At 43.3% G+C, this 21,323-nt stretch overlaps 1 protein-coding gene across 2 annotated transcripts; it reads right to left on the reverse strand.

Annotated features, from left to right (window-relative positions):
- Positions 1–382: 382 nt before the first annotated feature.
- On the reverse strand, positions 383–20,736 carry LOC134163770 (phosphatidylinositol 3,4,5-trisphosphate 3-phosphatase TPTE2-like). Of its 2 annotated transcripts, none has more exons than XM_062618916.1 (19): positions 20,624–20,736; positions 19,597–19,686; positions 17,577–17,654; positions 15,288–15,335; positions 14,394–14,552; positions 13,724–13,843; positions 11,640–11,739; positions 10,774–10,837; positions 10,191–10,255; positions 9,556–9,616; positions 8,301–8,382; positions 8,130–8,218; positions 5,981–6,042; positions 4,962–5,042; positions 3,822–3,927; positions 3,117–3,214; positions 2,648–2,743; positions 1,954–2,024; positions 383–664 (listed from the first exon to the last, which is right to left on the reverse strand). In XM_062618916.1, the coding sequence occupies exons 2-19, from the start codon at positions 19,680–19,682 to the stop codon at positions 562–564; spliced, it is 1,569 nt and encodes a 522-aa protein (XP_062474900.1). In that variant the 5' UTR covers positions 19,683–19,686; positions 20,624–20,736; the 3' UTR covers positions 383–561. The 2 variants fall into 2 exon arrangements, with proteins under 2 accessions (XP_062474900.1, XP_062474899.1); XM_062618915.1 differs by lacking the exon at positions 20,624–20,736 and adding an exon at positions 19,919–19,942.
- Positions 20,737–21,323: the final 587 nt, after the last annotated feature.

Below are 21,323 nucleotides of genomic sequence, written 5' to 3' on the forward strand. Positions count from 1 at the left end.
CAAGGAAGAGAAACAGCAGAGGAGCAAACCACCCCCAGTCAGCTCCCAGGCTAAGTGTTTCTCAAAACCCTACAGCACTGGATTTCTGATAAGTGGTTCAGTACCAAGACCTCTACTGGCACAGGTAGACAATGTCTCCCTTCAGATTCCAATATTCTAATGACCTGTGGAAAACCCTGATGCTGAAGGAAGGTGTGTCAGATTTTTCCAGCAGCCTCTTGCAGACTGCTGGTCTCCACCCACCATCAGGTTAATGTTCTTGAAGACAATTGTCTCAGCTTAATAAAGAAGGGATTACCTGTATGTGGAAACACCTAATCACCAAAGCATCCAAAGCTCATTGGCACGACAGTCAGCTGAAACTAAGTAACTCTTCAGAGTATTATTGCTCTGCATAACAGAACTTCATGTAAATTTATTTGACAAGTTGTATCTACACAGAAATACATTAAGTACATCAAAACGTAACTGCTTCATTGTATACTGAAACAGCAAGACATTCTCCAGGAAAAGAGATTAATTTTACATGTTTCCCTTTTTTCAGTCTTTTTTTTTTTTCCCTTATGGTTCAATAAAGTTCACCTCCACAGCAAATGTCTCAGTATAGACTTTCCATGTTTTAGACTTGTGAGGGTTATCCAGCTCATTCCTGGGAAGGTAGAGTCTGAAAGACAAAATTCAGCAGCACATCTTACAGCCTAAACCACAGTTTTCCTTTGTCAGCCAAGAGAACTCCAAGCTCAGCCCTGGAATATTAACTATAGCCCTAGATCTTTAATTCAGACAGACAGAAGCCATGCCCCTCTGCACAGGGCTTTGGATCTGATCTAGCTTGAGAAACAGCTTCACAGCTTTGTGGGTCAGGTTCCTCTGCCCCACAAAGCAAGACTGTTAAGAGTAACATCTGTGCCACATTCAGCTAGAGGCCTCCTGGTGGGATGCATGTGGCAGGAATTTAATAACTGACCTTCCTAATAGCAAGGATTCAATTCAGTACTCAGCAAGCTCATCAGGCATGTTCTCCACTTTTAATAACTAGACATGAATTTGGTAAATATTACTTAATAGCACCTGCACATCAGCTCTGGCTGAGTTGGAGATACCGCGGCACTGCCTTAACAGCCATTTGATTTCTGACCAGGCCTAGTGACCTTAGGTCTACCAGAATTCTCCAGGCAGAAAGGACAATGCTGGCTCAGCAAATTAGGTTTGGAGTTATGAACATACTTATGGCTATCACTCCTCATGCTCTGATGGGATCAATTAAATTAAACTTCCTTCCTTCCTCTTCCTATTACGGAGAACACAGTAATTATCTTTATGTGAAGTTTGCTGTTCCTCTGTCTAAATCTGGCTAGTTTGGTAAACAGAAGAGAAGGATCTCCTGTCTCTGCCTTCTGTTTCATCGCTTCCCTAGAGAGGCAGACAAGACCAACTTGCACTGGCTGGAGCACCCCCAGGAGTTCCAATCTCAACAAGAGCAACCACAGTAATTCCTAATAAAAGCATGAGAAGCAGTCAAAGAGCCTTTCTTTGGAATCCCAAGCATCAGTACCTCTAACTCTGGTCCTAATGTTTGCCTGCCAAGCTGCTGAATGAGTTCCAGCCTCTCAGGCAGCCATGCTACAGAGAATGGCCAAGTTGCCTTTGGTTTGAAAGTCAGCATTACCTTTTCGAATTCAAGTTCATTAATAATGGAATGTTGAGGAAAGTCTAATGGATTAAGTTGATTAAGATATCACATGTTTAAAATACTTGCCACAGTGCAAGCAATTATGTACCAACTGCCTGCTCTCCAGTTCCAGCTGAGAGCTGGAGACCAGTACCCACACAGAAGCTACGACAGGCTGGACAAGCCAAGCTATCTCAGCTATTAGTACTGTACTTATGAACTTTTAGCTATATTCAGACACTAAAAGTTAGGATCTCAAGGCAGTCACTACGATTGCTTACCTGTTATTTTCAATAAAGGAAGTGTTGAACCAGAAGAAGAATGGGCAGTCATCATAGCCTTTTGGGAGATCCTAAGGACAGACTCTGTTAGACAATAGGACTTTTTGGCAGAGCAAGAGTACCCACCCATCCTCAGTAATTTAGTTTACAAAGCTAAAGTGCCAGGGCCAGTACCCCTGAAGAGCCCAACATCACACCCAGGTCACTGTTTTCTCTGAAGGAGGCCTACAAGAAATCCGGAGGGAAACTTTTTACAAGAACATGTAGGGACAGGACAAGGGGAACTGCTTTAAACTGAAAGAGGAGAGACTTAGATTAGATATTAGGAAAGAATTCGTCACCACAGAGGTGGTGAGGCAGTGGCACAGGTTGCTCAGAGAAGCTGTGGCTGCCCCATCCCTGCCAGTGTTCAAGGCCAGGCTGGACAGGGCTTTGGACAATCTGGTCTAGTGGAAGGTGCTCAACTAACATGTCTTGGTTGTACTATATGAACAGCCAGATGTCTCCCCTGCCTGCATAGGATGATGCAGCAACAACTGTTGCACCACTCACTGCAGTGGGGCCAGGGGAGGAGCAGGAGTCACTGGGGAGGAGCACAGATCCTGCCCCACACAGCACAGCCAGCACCCAGCTGCAGTGCAAACCACAGCCTTTCCTCATACTCAAGCAAAGATCTTTACACTGTTATACTTACTGAATGTGATTCAAATCTGACTTTCACATCACCACTTATGACAGGGCTGTCCTCCAAGCCAATGACTACAGAGTCATTTTCAGCATCAAAGAAGAGCTGGATAACAGAATGAAGTGTTAGTTTTATGAAAAATGGCTGCAGAGAGACAAGGGACCAATTCATGGCAGTACCTTGCTACTCATTCATGGCTTACAAACACAATAGCAGTGCTACAGTAAAAGCCAACAATTTAAGCTACTTAGAGCAAGCTATTTGCATTTAAGTGACTTCTAGGGAAATCTTTTGTAGGAAAGTAGTTGTAAGATAGTGATTTAGCAAAGCTTAGCGTTTTCATCCTCTCAGAATTTACAACATCCATTTAATCTGACAGTTTTACATCCAATATTCAACTTTTACAGGAAGACACTTTTGACCTCTAAGTCAGCTTTCATCTTCTGTGACTCAACTGACATGATTTCATAGTGCTCACCTTGCAGTTTCCTTGACTGGCACATATACACTCTAGTACAACTTGCTTCCTCACTATCACCTGCACCTTCATATCAGTTCCATTGCCTTTCCCAACTCCTAGGAAAGAAAGAGTTGCATTATACCAGAGCACATACATTAGCTGGAAACATAAGTGGTCATGAAAACCAAGTGAAATACTATTCAAAAGTGCCTTCTTTCCAGAATACATTGTAATAGACTTGAGAACTCAAATCCTAAAGGTAGCTCAAGATTCAGTGGCTGGAAGCTGTATTTCAAAGCAGATACGAAGCAGGAACAGTCTAATGGAGAGTCTGGTTCCACCGACTGAACAAGAACATCAGTTTGAAGTCCCCAAGACCACGTAGCCCCTTAGAACAATCTTTTATCAAGACTACCAGTACCTGTGTGCAGAAACAGTAGGGATCAAGTTCCACATGTGGAGTTAATCTCCCTTGGAAAGTGATTTCCCTTACAAAACAGAGCAGGTTGTATGTGAGCCACCATTGGACTAGACACCCAACAAGTGACAGAACACATGGGGCAATTTCACTGTTGCTTTTCGTTGTATTTTAACTGTGCCATTGGAATTCTCAAATCCCAGTAAATCTACATTCCTATCATGGTCTTTGCAAGACAGACAGTAGACATCAGCTGCCTATTATAGGAGTAGGATAGAGGAATGCCCAAATTCAAGAGTTCTTACCATGTATAGAGTGGATTTTGAGGTTTTTTATTTTGAGTTGTCTCTCTGGTGGGAGTTTCAAGTTATACTTGTTTTTCAGGATCTCATAATACCCAACATACCTACTCTGTAATGCAAAAACCCAGACAAATTATGCAGTTTCTGTAACCCACACAGATTAATTCTAGGCAAAAGAAGAGTAGAAGATCTACTTAATCCTAAATTCTTAGCTCTAAGTGCAAAGCTGAGAGAAAAGTAGCCATTTGTTCTCCTTCCCCTCCCCAGTTCAAATAATCTTCTAGACAAATCCAGTATCTACATTTTAAGCAATATTTAAACTTCATGTTCCAAGAGGAATTCTGTACTTCTGTTCAGCAAGAAGTGAGGAGCTTTTTTTATTGTAGCTTTTTAAGGGGCAGGATGTTTAAATGTACAAGATGCTTTCATTTTACAGAAACACATTCTGTAGGACAGCTGTATCTCTATTCTATTTTATACCAGCAACTGATGTACCTCTGTCACCAGCTTCATCTCGCACCTCTGAACCCCACAGTACACAGTAAATCAGAATGAGCAAAGCCCTAAACTGTGGTCTGAGGCAATAACTCTAGTATTTCCTTGTAAATGCAGTCTCTATAGTATGCAGTTCTCCACCCAGGCACATCAGTGCCACAGCCCTTCCCCAGGCCAGGCTGCAGGCTTCAGTGCATCCTTGATAACAGCCCAACTGTCTTACAGGATCATGCTCCTGTCAGGATGCTCAGAGAGGTTGTGGAGTCCCCATCTGGGAAGGTAATGTAGACCTGGCTGAACACAGCCCTAAGCAACCTACTCTAGCTCACCCTGCTTGAACAGTGGGGTTGGACTGAAAGCTCCCCTTATCTCACCAATTCTGTTATCTTAAATAACATAATTCAGATTTGTTATTATGCAGAGAAAGGCATAAGGGATGTACTTGGACAAAGTGAGGGAGGGAGGGGACAATGCAGCACAACCCTGCCACTAGATGGTCTTCCAACCTTTAAAGAACAAATACAGAAAGTTCAGGAGTTCGGCATGTAGGAACCCACATCTGAAACAAGGCAGAGGAGGCAGGGTAGCATAAGCAGTTGCAAGAGTAATGTTGGTTTGGCTACTGTTACTGGACCTGCTGAAGCTTACCTGGGATGGAGTTTCAACTCCTTGAAACTTGGTACTTGTGCTTCTATCAGTTCTTCTCTCCCCAAAGTAGTCCAAACTTTCCTACATAGGAAAATAACTTCAAGTGTTAATATATTTATCCCACCACCATTCCCCTTTACTGAAGGGAGGGCAGTAAACTAGAATTCCATTAGTCAATTCCAATAAGGGAGTGCAAGTAAAAATATGCAATAGTTGTTTTGGTACCTTCTGAAGGAGGCTTTTAACTAGAATAAAAAAAGTACTAATTAGGAAGTCAGATAAAGTCTGCCATCCATGAAAGAGTGAAGGAGAACAATATGCTTTCTAAGCAGTTGCTTTAGAACCACACGTATTCAAGTGGTCTGCGGCAGATCAAGCTGATCTTAATTCAGATCTTCACAAAGCAAACTGAGAAAAAACAAGTGATTAAATGGATCCACAGTCAGCCCAGACTACTTTGAGTGACCTGGGCCTTCTGCAGACCATGTCTCCAGATTGGTATACTGGATCTGGGAAGCTAAAACAGCACATGCATCTGTCCTGGCTGGGACTTGCTCTTTCTCCCTTTTCCCAGAAGGGCTTCTTGCTGTAACACTGGCAGTCAAGACAATTCTTGATGCCTCACACTACTTGGAGACCACTTAAAAACAATGTTATCTCTAGTAGAGCATGCTCAGAAGCCACCTACAGTTCAAGAAAGGTATTGCCTGAAATCCTATATCTATTATGCCTCCAAAAAGAATGCTTCAGAGTTGGTATCTGTTCAGTTTTACTTTCTCTATTCTTCCTGATCAACAATAGTCTTCGTCAGAAAGGAACTTACCTAGTAGTAAGATTTGCAAGAACTTTATTTTGAAAAAGAACAAAGAACTCTGTTATAAACAACAAAGCATCAGTTCAGTGTCCTTTTTCCAGTATGGAGCTCTTGCGAAGTATTGATGCATTTCATTTCACCAATTAAGTAGATTCTAAAGAACTCTGAATACTAAAAGAATCAAAAAAACCCCACCATTTTTTACCTTTGCACTCTCAAACTGGTCACTGTCTATGAGCCAGGTACAAACCATTGTTCCAGTCCTCCCTGCGTTAGAAATAAGAGACAGAGTGATCTACAGGAGTTCAAAGGTATTTGAGATTTTGTGAAGATGAAATTATTCCATTCTCTCCATTTCAGAAGTTTTAAGTGACAGCAGAGTAGTCAAGTACCTGTATTTCCAGAATGAATGAGTTAAGACAAGATACTGCAGTTTGTTGACTTGTTTATTAAAAGCAGTGCCCACATTTCTTTGTAATGTTACTAGAGACACTTAGGAAGCTGGCCACTATCTCATACTCCATGCAATGGGGGGAGTGTTAAGTACACCCTGCTAGATGAGGTTATAGCATTGTCAAGTGCCAGTCTTTAAGTCAAGAGCTGCTTCTCTGCCCCAACTTTTCCACCTCCAACCTCACTAAGGCGGCATCAAGACTGCTAGCACAACATTCCTATATTGTCTCAGCTTTGAGTTTAAAAACAAAAAAAGCTCAGAGTTCAAGTCACCCCTCCCTACACTTGTTCTTCAAACTGGCTTTAGCCTGCAGGTAGTTTCAGTATTGAGTTTTGCAAAACCTTTAAGCTACTGTTCAGACTGGGGGAGACTTCATGTTAAGTAACCACTGGTTTAAGCCAAGTACTTGCAGTAATAACAGCAGGTGGCTAAAGATGCAGCAGATGTTTGCAGGGAAGTCTGATTTATTTGCACAGCTATCTATGCACTTCAACAGCTCCTGCACTACCACAGGTAGCAGACAGCACCCACAGGTCAGCTCATATGCAGTAACTTTGACTATCTTGCTCCCATAAGATCACATTGCCCTATCACATAACATTGTGTACCTTGACTTCAGGCCCAGCAGTACCTAAAACACCCAGGGAGAAGTTAAGGAGCATTTAATCTTGAGTGCCACCACCAGCTTGTACAGGACAACCCATTCTGTATACAGTATGTACAGGACATCAGTCCCAGTCAGTGTGGGTTTAAGAAAGGCAGGTCCTACTTGACTAACCTAAATCTCCTTCTATGACAAGGTGACCCACTTACAGCAGATGAGAGAAAGCCTGTGGATGTTGTCTGCCTAGACTTTAGCAAAGGCTTTGACACCATTTCCCACAGGAACTGGCTGGTCATGGCTTGGACAGGTGTATTGTGCTGGGTAAAAAAAAAAACAACAAAAAAACAACAAAACCAGCTGGATGGCCAGGCCCAAAGGGTGTTGGTGAATGGAGTTAAATACAGTTGGCATCTGGTCACAACTGGTGTTTCCCCAGGACTCAGTATAGGGGCCTGTTTAATATCATATTTTATACGATATATAAAAGAAATTTATATATTTTATATCAGTTATATAAATATCTTTATCTTTTACATCAGTTCTGTTTAATATCTTTAGCAATGATCTGGACAAAGGGATCAAGTGCACCCTCACTTAAGTTTGCAGACAACACAAAGTTGGGCAGGAATGCTGATCAGCAAGTTGTGCCTGGAGAGGTTTAGACTGGATATTAGGAAAAATTCCTTCACCAAAAGGGTTGTCAAGCACTGGAAGAGGCTGCCCAGGGAAGTAGTGGAGTCACCATCCCTGAAAGTATTTAAACAATGTGTAGATGTGGCACTTGGGGACATGGTTTAGTGGTGGACTTGGCAGTTGGATGATATTAAAGATCTCTTCTAACCTGAACAATCCCATGATTCCCTCTCTCTCCCCCACAGCAATTAAAAAGCTTGAGGCATATTACAATGCAGGATATTCAGTGTGGGTAACTGGCTACCAGGGAGCCAAAGCAGAAGCTTAACTCTTTTTGATAGTGTCCGTTCCAGCAGCTCCCTATTCCCAGCCTCTCCTGGGGAACTGCTGTCCCAGCAGCCAGGACAGCAGGAAGTTACCAAAGAACATTTTAAGAGATCAGATGCCACCTTCGATTAAAAGCCAATCTGGGTTATCTAGAAATGGGGTTGTGCGATACTAAACATATGGTACTATACTGTTGCTAGTCAGCGTCTGCAGAATTTGTCAAGTTATGCTCTAAACCAATCTCATGTTATAGTTTAAGGCTACATATCAAAGGAAGCCATGGTAAGAGTAAGGTGTAATTTGTAGTACACACCAATTATACATGAGCAGTCCTACCTTTGCCTCCTTTACAATGAATTGCTATGATGTTCTTTTCATCTTGACTCATCCATTCACGGACACTGGCAGTGAATTTCAGCATGTCCCTAGATAAGAGGAAAGTCAGCAGATCAAAGCAAATGCCTACACAGAGCTACCATGATGTATGCATTTCTTGACAAGACTCACTGTAGTGCTGGGACATTGTGGTCATCAATAAAGATCCTTTCTACCCTGTAGTGGAAGTACTTGGGATCATAGCCTTTCTCACCTACAAAGAAAAATCTGAAGTTATGCCAGGAAGGGAAGTAGGATTACAAATAAAGTGGCTTGGGACACACAGCTGCTCACCTGAGGATATGCTAGTGTTTAAAGTGCAGTAGTACAGACAGACAGATCAAAGTGGAAAAAAAGAGGTAAATTAGCTAAAGCCATGCTTGCTTAGCTTCTAGTTTCACACCTCTCACCTAAGCTAAAATTCATCTCCACATCCAGATGGCCATTCCTTTCCATAGGGATTATTATGTTATCTGACAGTGTTCTGATGTACTACCATAGAATAGAATAGTTAGGGTTGGAAAGGACCTTAAGATCATCTAGTTCCAACATCCCTGCCACGTAGTGATAGGACAAGGGGTAATGGGTTCAGATTAAAACCAGGGGAAGTTTAGATTGGATATAAGGAAGAAGTTCTTTCCTGTTAGGGTGATGAGGCACTAAAATGGGTTGCTCAGGGAGGTTGTGAATGCCCCATCTCTGGCAGTGTTCAAGGCCAGGCTGGATGAAGCCTTGGGTGGCGTGGTTTAGTGGGTTAGTGTGAGCTGTCCCTGCCCATGGCAGGGATGTCAACCACAGCAGCCACCAGCTAGAGTGGTAACCCTAATGGCTCATATGTGATCCCTATTTATCCTTCTGCTGGCCGGAGGACAATTTTGCTTTTTCAGGATTTCAAGTGTCAGTACTCCTTCATCATACCCTGCTTCCAGCTCTGCTATGAAGCAGGAACCACAGGATAGTGGTTTCTGAAGTACTTTTCTGGGGTATTTTTAGCCACCTCTAAGTAGAAGAGCATTTAACTATTCCTCCACTTCATTCTTCTAAACCTTTGTTAGGAAATTCTCCAACATCACCCCAACTTTTATCCCAGGTTTAGTTTTCCACTTTCATTTTTCAATAAAATGTTTTAGAACACTAAGGCAATAATTCAGCATAAGCAAGGAAGCCTAAACTGCAAGGCCTTCGGTACCTCTTTTGCAAATTCCAGGACAGCATTAGATACTCAAAGTCAACAGCCACTTTCAGGACAGACGGTAATTAGAGACAGCTATGTCCTTTTGACAGATTATATATTCTGAGAGACCTGTTATTGCCAGCAGCATACTTTGAAGAGATGTTTTTCTGTTTTAGCTGTATTTCAGTGTAGTCAGCAGCTAAGTATACTTACTGCAAAGATTGTAGACTTTATAGTGGTCTGCATGTTTGGTGTCCAAAAATCTTGCAACTTCCTAAAGCAACAAGAGTTCAGAGTAGTTAGGTCTCTACTCTGTATTTGCACTGCTGCCTCAACCACTAACCTGCACAGGTCAGCAACTGCATTCATAAATAGCCTTTGGACAGCAGGCCTTTCCAGCCAAACAACTTGGGTTCTTGCCTGGAATAAAAGTACTACTGCATCTTCTCTGCCCTACATATTTAGGTCTCTACAATATCAGCTGCCATAGCTCTGAAAAGAGCATTATATAGACCTTTTAAACATCTTCATTTAGATGAACAGATATTTCTTATCAATCACACTACTACTAGCCTAGGACAGAACTGACTTGGTTCTCTGAAGCACTCCTAAAGAACAGGAGCTTCAGAACACCAATGTGTCCACACTGTGAGATACATCCCACTAGACTCAGCTGAGAGACTACAACACAGGCAGTACAGCACAGTGGAGACTATCACTTGGTCATTCCAACCAGCCAAACCAGCAGAACTAGGATTGACTTATCTAGTCCACATGCAAATTAGTAGGAACCCAGAAGTGAAAAAATCATTCAGAAATAGTGAACTTGGTAAATGAGAGATTTTTACCTCTATAGGGTTCCTATAGAAAGACTGCTTCCCAGAAGATGGAAACGACATTGCAATAATGCGATCTGAGGAAAAGACAGCAAGCTGAAGTAACAGGGAAAGTCTCCCCATATGTAAGAACGACATGACTGAGAGCAGTATCATTATGAAACTGCTTACTCCTACCCTAATTATAAGAACAACCTACTCATTTCCAAGAGCCTTTGCTCTACATTTAGCATAGCTAGAGCAGGGCAATAATTGCTCCCCAAAGCACCAACTACTATTATGCATCAATCTCCACAGAATCAAAAAAAAAAAAAGTAAGTCAGTTTCTCAGCTCTGGTTCACTAGGCCTCAGGAGAATTTCTATCAATACATACAGCACATATGACCTCTCTCCTGGAAGGTTAATCTTTGAGAACAGGGTCAGAGTCAGGAATCCATATTTCAAAATCCCACAGAAAAGGAATAAGCCTGGTTTGATTTCATACTTAATTTTCATTAGTGCTTTACATGAAATACAGGCAATGTTTTAGATAAACCCAATAACTAGTTTTAGCAGGATGTAACATGCTTCCAAGTTTCATTTGTTTCCACAAACCAGTAACATAAGTGAGATCCAGATCAAAGCCATCTTTCATATAACGCCTTTTGTTTTCAGAGACCTGCCAAAGAAAGAAAAGTTAATCTTCCAGAGAAATGCCAGAGATCAGCAAGTGTTGCCTGTTACCAGGAACTAAACCAACCATCTAGACTCTGAAGTCAAGTCAGTAGCAGAGCCCGATTTTGCTACAGCAAAGTTCACAGCATTAACCAAGAATGTTTCTTATATTAGCTTCACATAGAAGCTCTGTACAGAATTTTTATTCTGAAGTATCAAAGTTCATTCTAGTGTAAAGAATGCTGCAGTTATGAATCCATCATCACTATTTGAGTGTTTGGGGGCTGAGGGAAGGAAGAAGAAAGTTAAGGGCAGCATAACCAAGACTGCCTATTCCTGAGCAAGAGGACATACTTAAAGCTTCAACTACCACTTTAGTTCCCTGATAAAGATAAGAGGCATTTACAGCAGATATGGCTTCAACAGCTAAGCTGTTTTGTCTTCACCTGGAATAAGCAGTGAAGCATTAAAATTCCTATCCTCCTCTATAGGAGGGAAAACAGTCTATGTACCACACAAATTAGAAATTACTAATTGAGACACTTGATGGTGCAATCACTTCAGTATGTTGGCCTTTCAGGTCAAGTTGCTGCTTACTTGAGCAAAGCTAAGAATGATTAGCTATGCTGAAGCTGGAGGCAAAGCTCCAGTACCCTGGCATGCACACTAAACAGATGTGCTGCTTAGGCACTATTATTGAGTTGAAGACCAACAGGCTGTGGGTAGTCTTGCTGCTACTGGTGGCTATGTGGAGAAAGTGCTGGAAACAGTAATAGCAGCCTAGATATAGCAAGAGGCCAACTTACCATTCTCCTGGTCACCACTTCAAGTTGCTTCTTTTGTGAAGCCAGGCGAAATATTCTTATCAAGATGACAATCCTCAGAACTCGGAAGAGAGTGACCATTCTAGATTAGAGTCAGATTCACCACAAAAGAAAATTAACACAATTAAACTTAAATGCAAAGCTTAAAGCTATTTAAAAGCTCCCTCAGAGTTTAAAGCTTTGTTCATATACTTAACCAGGACTTCTCAGGCTCATTTTGGAGAAAGAACACTGTGCTTGAAGAATACCATGTTTAATTGTTGAGTTTTTGGGGGGAGTACATGTTCTGAACAGCTAACTAGGAACTAGGAAACAGAACTAGGAAATCCCTACTTGCTCAGACTTTCATAGGCAACTCTGCAGAGAAACAAATTCCTGTAACACTACCTATGACAACCCCAAATTCTTGTTCCTTGAAGCTTGTTCAGCTACATATTTAAACATAAGTAACCACCTGAAAATAGCTGAAAAGAGAAGCTAGACAAGGTCATGCCTTAAGAAACCTGAGGACAGATCAGTATAAACCCCATGTTTAATCATTCAGCAACTAGAGCTGATGATTTGGTTTGAGAAACCTTGAACTGCCGTTGAACTTTGAAGCAGGCAAAATGCTTATGTGAGTGGTTCTACCAAAGCAACTGAACAGGGCCAGCTGCTTTCACATACCCTTAGGGACTATGGAAAACTAACATTCACTTCTGAAGGAGTTAAGTGAGCACATGCTTTTAAGGAGCACACACACTTATTTCAGATCCTGATGCACTTAGTTAAGAACCCTGGTGAATACCTGCAGTAAGAGACAAACCTCTAGTTAAAGACAGTCTGCTCTCCACTGATGGAGAGATTAAAGTCAGCAAAACAAGGCTGTCCTGGACACCAAGAGGAGAGTTTCATTTTTTTTTCCCCAAAGCTTCTTCCTAGCCCAGGATAACTCTGCTGGTTTCAAACAGAGCTCCCTTGGAGCTAGCAGCCAAGAAGCTGGAAGCCAAGGAGATGAAACAACAGTGGATTGAAGACTGCAAAGCCCCTCTCCCCAGCCTGAACTACATCTGAGAAGTATCTCTTAAAGATTAAAGCAGTTTGCATTCTGCCCTTTAGGAAATTAGACATTAGGCATTAGCTCCTAGACCCCGCTCTCATTCCCCGATGTTCTTATTTACAAGTCAGACTTCAAGGAAATGGGTAACTTACCCCAATGCACACCCAGCTAGACAAGATTAGAAGTAAGAGACCATATTCCTTCATCAGGGCATGTTACCTTTATGGCCTGCCACTGAATTTTTACTTGTCACATATATACTCTTATCCACATAAAAGCTGCTCAAATTCTAATTATTCTGAGATGTATCAGGTGCTCTAAGACTGCTGTTTGCTTCTTGAGGAATAGTTATGAAGAAAGAAAGGGGTAAATCCCAGGTAGGCTACTGGAAATTAGTTGAATTACTGGACACTACTGAAGTGTTAGGTGGGAAGATCTCATGCACAAATGGACTCCTCTCACAGATTATCATCTGATCAAGCTACAGAAGAAAGATGAAAATATTACTTGAATTAATTTACACACATAATCAGCATATTTCCCCTCTCCAAGACACAGCTGAAAAAGCCAATATGTACTACTATGGGGCTTTTGGAAAAGCAAGGTGGAGGAAACAAGAAATAGAAAGAGCTGCCACACTGTCAAGATCCACTAGATGGAGATCCTCCTTCAGCTGTCTGTTGCATTTGCTATTATAACCCAACTCATGTTTCTGACCTTCAGATTCTCTCAGGACTGCTGCATACCTTCCTCCAAGAAGTTGGAATCAGAGCATTTGATGGCCTCTCTATTCACTTTTAGCTACCTCAACTGATATGCTTAGATAATCTCTGCCATTGAGATGGGGACAGTGTACAGTATAACTGTAGACCAAAATTAAATGTCTCTATTATTCAATAGTCTGTACCATGAAATACTATCACTATTCATGATCTAGAATGCACACATCTAGCTTAGAGGTGCCCAAGAAAATTCTTAGAAGACTATGAAGAAAGCTCATGTTTAACAACTGCCATACCACTCTTACCTTGGTATCTGATCTGCTGCAGCAAGACCCGAGAAGGAGTATGTCATGTTGATTAACAGAGTGCCCACCACTATGAATGCATCCAAAATATTCAGTTTGGACCAGAAATAGTTCCTGAAGCTGAAACAAAAGAGTTTTAGAGAGATGTCCATATGGATAACAAATACTGAAATACATCTTCAGGAAGAGAATCACCTACACATAGGTACTGCTAGAGACAAGTTCTCCTGAAGTAGTTCTTGATACTGAGCACCGAAGACTCACTACGAAAATAATCATACACCTAGTCTACATGTATCAGTCATAGCAAAGCTGATAGAATTGAAGTGCTTATTTATACCCCAAACATTTCACAGATTATTACACCAGAATGGGTTGCCCAGGGAAGTTGTGAATGCTCCATCCCTGGCAGTGTTCAAGGCCAGGCTGGACAGAGCCTTAAGTGACACGGTTTAGTGTGAGGTGTCCCTGCCCATGGCAGGTGGGTTGGAACTTAATGATCTTAAGGTCCTTTCCAACCCTAACTATTCTATGATTCTACAATTATTCTATAGAAGAGTAACAGACAACACACACAACCAAGAAGAGATGGGGGCATTGTTTGTGATCCTTTGCTTCCTTACTAGCTTGAGGACTTGCCGCACCAACTCAGCATTTGCTTGTGTCTTACCCTTCAACAAATACTCTCAGGAGAACATCAACGAGGAAGAAGAGTGCTATTGCCAGGGAAACACCTTCAAGTATCTCTCTAACACCCTTCTTCTCACCAATAGCCAGATCCAGAATTACAACTATAATGTCCACAACAATAAGCACAACTCCAAATACTCTGCAAAAAGAAAGATATTAGTGAGCTCAAGAGGTAGGAATGAATTTCTGACATTTGACCAAAAAGCATAAGCCCAGATTTTTGTTTTAACCTGTTCCAGCAAAGCATGTCTTTTATATACAGGATTGAAGCATGCTTATATAAGCAGGATTCCAACTGCATTTAAGTGATCTGCATAGAGTATATAATACATGTGGAACTGTATATTTAACGCAGACTCAGCTGTGTTTTCCTATAATTCCACAGCTACCTAGAAGTGCTGAAGATCTGGAATGCTTTAAGGCACACAGGTGTCAGTGCTGTCTTCCAGCTTACTCACTTTCCTCTCACACTCCTAACTTACTATAGTCATGATAAAGACAGTTACTTTTAAGGGGCTATACTGACTGTAACAGCTTACCTTGTTCCAGCACCTAGATTGCATACAACTGACCAGCTGGTTGTTCAAAGGCTGTCACAGCCTGGAGTAAGTCATTAAAAAGCTTTTATCCAGGTCAACGGCATTTACAGTTCTGACTTCCAGCTCCAGTTGGAGAACATAGCCCCAGCTGTTTAAGGTTTCTTTGCCAGTCAAAGTACTTTTCTCAAGTCATCCTTTCTGGGGGTGATAGGATTCAGTATTTTTCATACAGAGCAGGCTGGAGCCACTGTTGCTCAAGGAATTTTCCAAGTTCTCACACCAGAAATAAGGACTGTTTCAGTCTTGCCCATATGATCACGGGCATGAGCTTTTACCTGAATCCAAATGACATCACAAATGGGGAAATTTTTCTCCTAAGTGCACTGCAAGAGAAGAGAAGTTGCATCAAATCAAGTGACATTTTGCTATTGATGTTAGCCACAAAAGCACTGTTAACATTCTTTTGTTCACATTCTTTTCAGTTTAGAATTTTGTATAGCAGTGCTTTCTTTAAAAGCAATTATCCAGTTTTATTCATGAAGAATATAGGTTAAGACAGTACTTGAAAGCAATGCTTTGACCACTTCATAGAAAAAGTGCTCATCAATACTCATCAGCCCCTAAAAGCCTGATAGTATGCACTTATGCATAACACTACTCAGTGTCATAATTCCAATGACACTAGAAGTCTGGCTTAAAGCTTATAACTGGGCATTAAGAAGTGGGCTTATGTAACAGCTATTGGTCAAGAGGAAGATTAAAGGATAAACAACTTTTAAGGTGTCATGTTATTCAAGATATTAGCTTATCATATCAGACATTTCTTTTTTTTCTAGACCTGGAAAAAACTGCACTTGTTAATAGCTCTGGTACTGCTTTAGTGCTCTTGGAATAGAGGAAGAAAAATACCTCTTCTACCATTAGAAGGAAATACCAATTTGGCTTTCAGATCGAGGTCTTTAGTGCCTTTTAAGAAAATGAGCTGAAGCTAAATTCTTGCAATACTGAGAGTTATCTCCAGCCCTAGTAGGGTTCCACCTCTGTTTTCAGCTACAGATTATCATGTGTTGCTTTTCGCCTTCTGGTTTAAAGCCAGGCTTTTGTGTAATTGTCTTACTAGCTGAAAGTCTCCTTAGGCTACACCAAGAACTAAGGTAGAAGCAACTACCTGCAAATGCCAAGTTCCAACAGTTTGAAAAACAGATTACCAGTCTGTTAAGTAATCCCAAGACTACTTAACTACTGTAAGTATAGTCTTTTCTTAGACACTTATAAGAAAACACGTTGTCCAAGTATACCACTAACAATAGAACCTACCAGAAGTTCTGACATACTGACAAAAAGTACCAGTAGATACTTTTGTTTGCATATTTATCTTATCTTCCCTGTTATATACAGCTACTACATTTCCTCTCCCCAGATACCACTGTTACAGGAAGCCTTTGTCAGCTCAGTAATGCATATTGCACCCCAGTGACCCTGTCCAAGCTACTCTTTTCCTCTAGGGTAACTTGAGCATTGCATTTCACTTTGGGCATATCATTAACACCTCAGTTTAAGACAAGGCTAGGTATCTCTGAAGTGATGAGGAAGCATCTTGCTGGCCTTATCAAATTAAACCACACCATTATTAGGTTCAAGATCTAAAAAGCAAACACCTGCATCCTTAAGAAGAAGGATATATAAGTTGTAGTACACACTTTCCCCACAGAAGTCAAGGATGCAATAACAAGTCTTGTCTTGAAGGCAACCTAGTATACAGGGGCTTCTCCTTGCATTTATGAATGCCTAGTATCTGAGGAAGTGTAATTATTGCAGCGCTAGCAGTTTGTTGTTCTCTTGTCCCAGTCAATCCTGCAATGCAAACAGAACAGGTACACCTAGACTCCAAATTCCACAGCCTAAGGACAGGTACCTTTATTAGGTACACTAAAGACTGAAATACATACACACCACTCCAATTCGGCCTGCCAGCATCTTACATCAGTTGAGATGTAGCACATTCGCTCATGTCCTTAGCTAAAGGTTTTTGTAAAACACATTTGTAAATGTCAGCTCCCAAATTCTACACAGACATGTTGTCACATTGAAGACCTGAGATAACAGGCTTAGTCTTACTGTTCTTGAGCTGCAGAGAAACAAGTCAATATATATCAGTGACTTAACTAAGCATGCTATAGGAGTTAGTAATCTGGTGACAAGAGCTAAACACCACTAGAAAATAACTACTTCAAGAACAGTTAACCACTAGCAAGTTCAGACATTTTAGTCTTTATGGCATGATGCTTATTCACCTCAGATACTCATTCATCTTATTTTCTTGCCAGCATTTGTTCTTCTGTGCTCTCCCAAAAATCATTCTTTTGGGAAAGCTTAAAGTAGTTTGGACTCCCCATTCTACATAATATGATGGGCTTGTAGCTAGTTCTTAGGTTGGGCTTTCATCTCTAGAGGCATAAAGAAGCTTCTGAACTTACTTGTCTTCATTATATACTAAAGCAAATGCCAATATCAAGTGATTCACTGGGCTTATCACTACTTCAGCAAGCCACCTGCCTGCTTACTTTGGCTCAACAATTTCCACTTTAGGGATACACTAGGCATTTAGTATATTATTAGCTTACTTGGAACAGCTATCTGGTCTGTTATCCTCATCATGGCCATCATCAATCTTTACTGTGGGCTCTTCTGCTGTTGGAGAGCTGGCAAAGGAATAACACAAGTCACATATCGATAGGGAAGTCAACTTTATATATTGCTATCCTTCATTGTTCCAGAGAAAAGATTAACTGTCAGCTAATCAGTGAGGAGCAGACTGGGCCAGAGTACAGGTATAGTACCAGTGGAAGAAATACTTCTACATTGGAGCAGCAGAACCTTTTGGCTTGTACTGACCTAGTTCCATTAGCAATCTATCTTGCAGAAGTTTCTTTCGGGGGAGCAAGGGAATATATGTGTTCAGCAATAGGATTAAGGGTTTTGGAGTTCAGCATCCCAAGAGCCTGCTGAGGATTTAACAATCCAGACTCTGGTAGGAAACATATACACACACACATATATACATGCAAAGTTGCTTCTGAGAGTCCAAATTACATTAATGCTATTACAGTACACTACTTGTTCAGAGAACAAATGTTTTCACCAGGAACAGCCATAGCACAGAGATGTTTTTGTGCAGAGCAGGATACCAGACCGGAAACTGGAAGACCAGAGCAGCAGCTGAGCTAGTGCTAGAACAGCACTTTTTGGTGGTAGTGGCTGCTTGCCATAACTTCCTTAAAATCTTCTCTTTAGATTAGGCTTTTGTTCAGCCACCTGAGAAGCTCTGAAGGCCACATGATATCCTCAGAGAAAGCAACATCCAAATCCAGGAGTTTCTAATTAAGCCTCCTCCAGAGAAACATTATGCTGTATAACAGCACAGTCACAGTGTTTGCTGTGGCTCTGTCTCTGACATCATTGCTTCTTGGGCAGCAGCAACTACATACACATGCTCAATATTGATGTTTCCATGCTGTTCTGAGGCAACCTAGCATTAGTTTGAAGCATTGGTGTAACAACTCAGAAGACCCAAGTAATCTTCATCCTCCGCAATGGACCCATGCACCAGCATGCAGTTTCAGCAACCAGTACTGATGATTCACCAGTTGCACTCAATATCAGGCAGAACAGAGAAAAGATTCCACCCCAAGACTTTTGGCATTTAAGCCTTATTTTTCAGCTTCACCATCTGCAGATACTAGTATCTTCATTTTGTTCCTAGAACTGAAGCAAAACTCCACTGATATACGGCCACTCAGCTTTGCTTCCCAGCTATTCTTATGGGACAGTTACTTGGTAGGTTCCACTCAATGAACAGCTCTACAGCTAGTTTGCTGCAAGTCGCTTGCTTATCCTTATAGATATATGAAGTGCACCAAAAGCGACCTTGTTATCCTCTACTGCGATTAAAACAAGAATGAACAACATTAGCCATTTGGGTTAGGAAGCCAATCTTTAACACAAAAGAAAACAGGAACAAAGTCCAAGCATGCCGCTTCCATTGTGCTCTCACACAAGAATTCAGTCCTAGATAATGCTTTCCTCAGTGGGAGTTTGTTTTGCTAAGCACTCTACATCCACTTGTTGTCCAATTTGGAACAAGCTCTCCACCACAAGCTACTATATCCAGTCTTTGACAATCATGTGGAAGAGAAAAAAAGATATACTAGAATAACTTGTGTCTACCCCACACACTTTCCATCAAACCATAAGCTTTTCTGACTGTTCACAGCTAAAGGGAACTTCAGACTTGAGGCTTTCAGGGAGAGCAGAACAAGAGCATCTTGCTCTATAAGAGACTTCAACGGTGTTTCTGGATGCTAGAAGTGAGTGAGCGAGCTTTAATCCCATAAATTTATTAAATCAGGGCTAGGTGCTCTGTACCTTTTAACTGCCTCAAGAAGTCAATCAGAGCAGTGCATTTCAAAGATATGACTCCTCTCAAACAACAGCACTGGGGCGGGAGAACACAAACACTGTAAGCTATATAAGCCTCAAGCACTCCATTATTTTTGTTAAAGTACTAAGAAACTCTAGGTAGGGGACCACATACAGCATACCTCAATCCCAAACCCACACACTGGTACAGTTCATTTCACTCACCTCGATGCTCCTGTCAGCTCTGCCCCTTGTTCATACCTCACAACTGTCATTTTCCCTGTTGCTGCTCTGCTGGTCTTAAGAGACATACATCTAGTTAAAGGGAGATCAGTACAAGAAACAGTAAATACCAGCATTCTACAGCACATAGTCACGTTACCAGCAGACAAACTTTACTTAGTTTTCAACTATTCCCTCCACCCCAGTTGACAAAACAGTCCTTCTCTATAAGGTTACTGAGAATCAGTGCACTAAGCAGTGTGATGAAGGGGTTTTTTACTATACCTAACATACCACAGTGACAACTTTAAAACAGCATCTTTACCTCACTATGAGGCATTTCTCACTGTTTCAAGCTATGAGACACAGAAGAGCCACAGCTAGCACCTCCGAGAAAGATGCAGCCCCAGGCTGCTCCGCCAAGCGCGGACTGGAAGCCCCGGGGAGCGGGACCAAAAGCCCCTGCACACATCACGGTCCGAACGCTTCTCCCCTCCTTGAGACCCGCCTCGCCGGGCGGCAGTCACTTCTCAGGCACAGCCTCATAGCCCCAGGGTGGGAAGCGGCTCTCACTGCGGCGGATGCTGTCCCCCCAGCAGCCTCACCGCGCCCCGGAACGGGGCCGGCACCGGCGAGTCGGCAACACTGCTTCCCTCCCGCCAGAGGCCCCGCAGGCCTAGCCCCGGCCCAGCGGGCACCACACGGAACCTGCGGGCTCCACAGTGGGACAGCCCGCGGTGTCCCAGCCCGTCGAAGCCCGCTCTCCCCTCACCTCAGCGCTGCTCAAAGTGCGCGCGCGCGCGCGCGCGCGCGCGCGCGCGCGCGCGCGCGCGCGCGCGCGCGCGCGCGCGCGCGCGCGCGCGCGCGCGCGCGCGCGCGCGCGCGCGCGCGCGCGCGCGCGCGCGCGCGCGCGCGCGCGCGAACCCTGACACCCGCCCCCGGCGCCCCGCGCACTCAGCGGAAAGTTGCGCTAAACTTCCTGCGGGCAGTCCCCCGACCTTCCCGCCTCCGCCGGGCCGTAGAGCCCCACTCACCCAGACCAGGCCAGGCAGCGGAGCGCGAACACAACCACAGCCCTATCGGGCTGAGGCTAAATGGCCGGGCGGCGCTGCACGGCTGCACCTGGGCCGGGGCCGCGCCCGCCCAGTGCCGTGGCGACGGCTGCAGCCGCTCCCGGCACCGCCCGCCACCTTGACTCCCGCAACCCGCAGCACCTGGTGTTTCCCGGGGCCCACCGGGCCAGCAGCCGGGCCAGGGCCTGCCTGCACTCCCCTCCGGGGTCCCGCCGGTCCCGGCCCCGGCCCGCACAGGCCCGCGGGAGCGAGGAGGCCAGCAGCCATGGCCGCACCGGCCGCGCCTCCGCCGTTCGGGCGCTGTAAACTTTGCTGCCGCGCCTTGATGCTTCTTAATGCATTTTCCGTGGCGTGGCGGCGATCGGGAGAGGGCGATGCAGGTGGGCTGTGGGTCAGTCCAGCCACCACGGCCCGTGACAGCGACTGCTCCATCCAGGGCAGGCACCTAACACTGAGCATTGATGTCTGCAGAACGGGGGCCTGTGGGACAGATTACGGCGTGATAATCTCTGCAGGGGCTTCACGCCTTCCGCATCGCCTGTCAACAGCCAAGTGACAAGCAATCCCTGAGCAGGACGATCACAGAGAAGTGTTGCTGCTGGGGCCACGACTGCGCTGGAAAGGTTTTCTGCTGAACGGTCGGCAGCAGAGGGAGCT

Source organism: Pezoporus occidentalis, unplaced genomic scaffold, assembly GCF_034315485.1.
Source record: "Pezoporus occidentalis ecotype Australia unplaced genomic scaffold, CSIRO_AGI_Poc_V1 ctg207, whole genome shotgun sequence".
Taxonomy (NCBI): domain Eukaryota; kingdom Metazoa; phylum Chordata; class Aves; order Psittaciformes; family Psittacidae; genus Pezoporus; species Pezoporus occidentalis.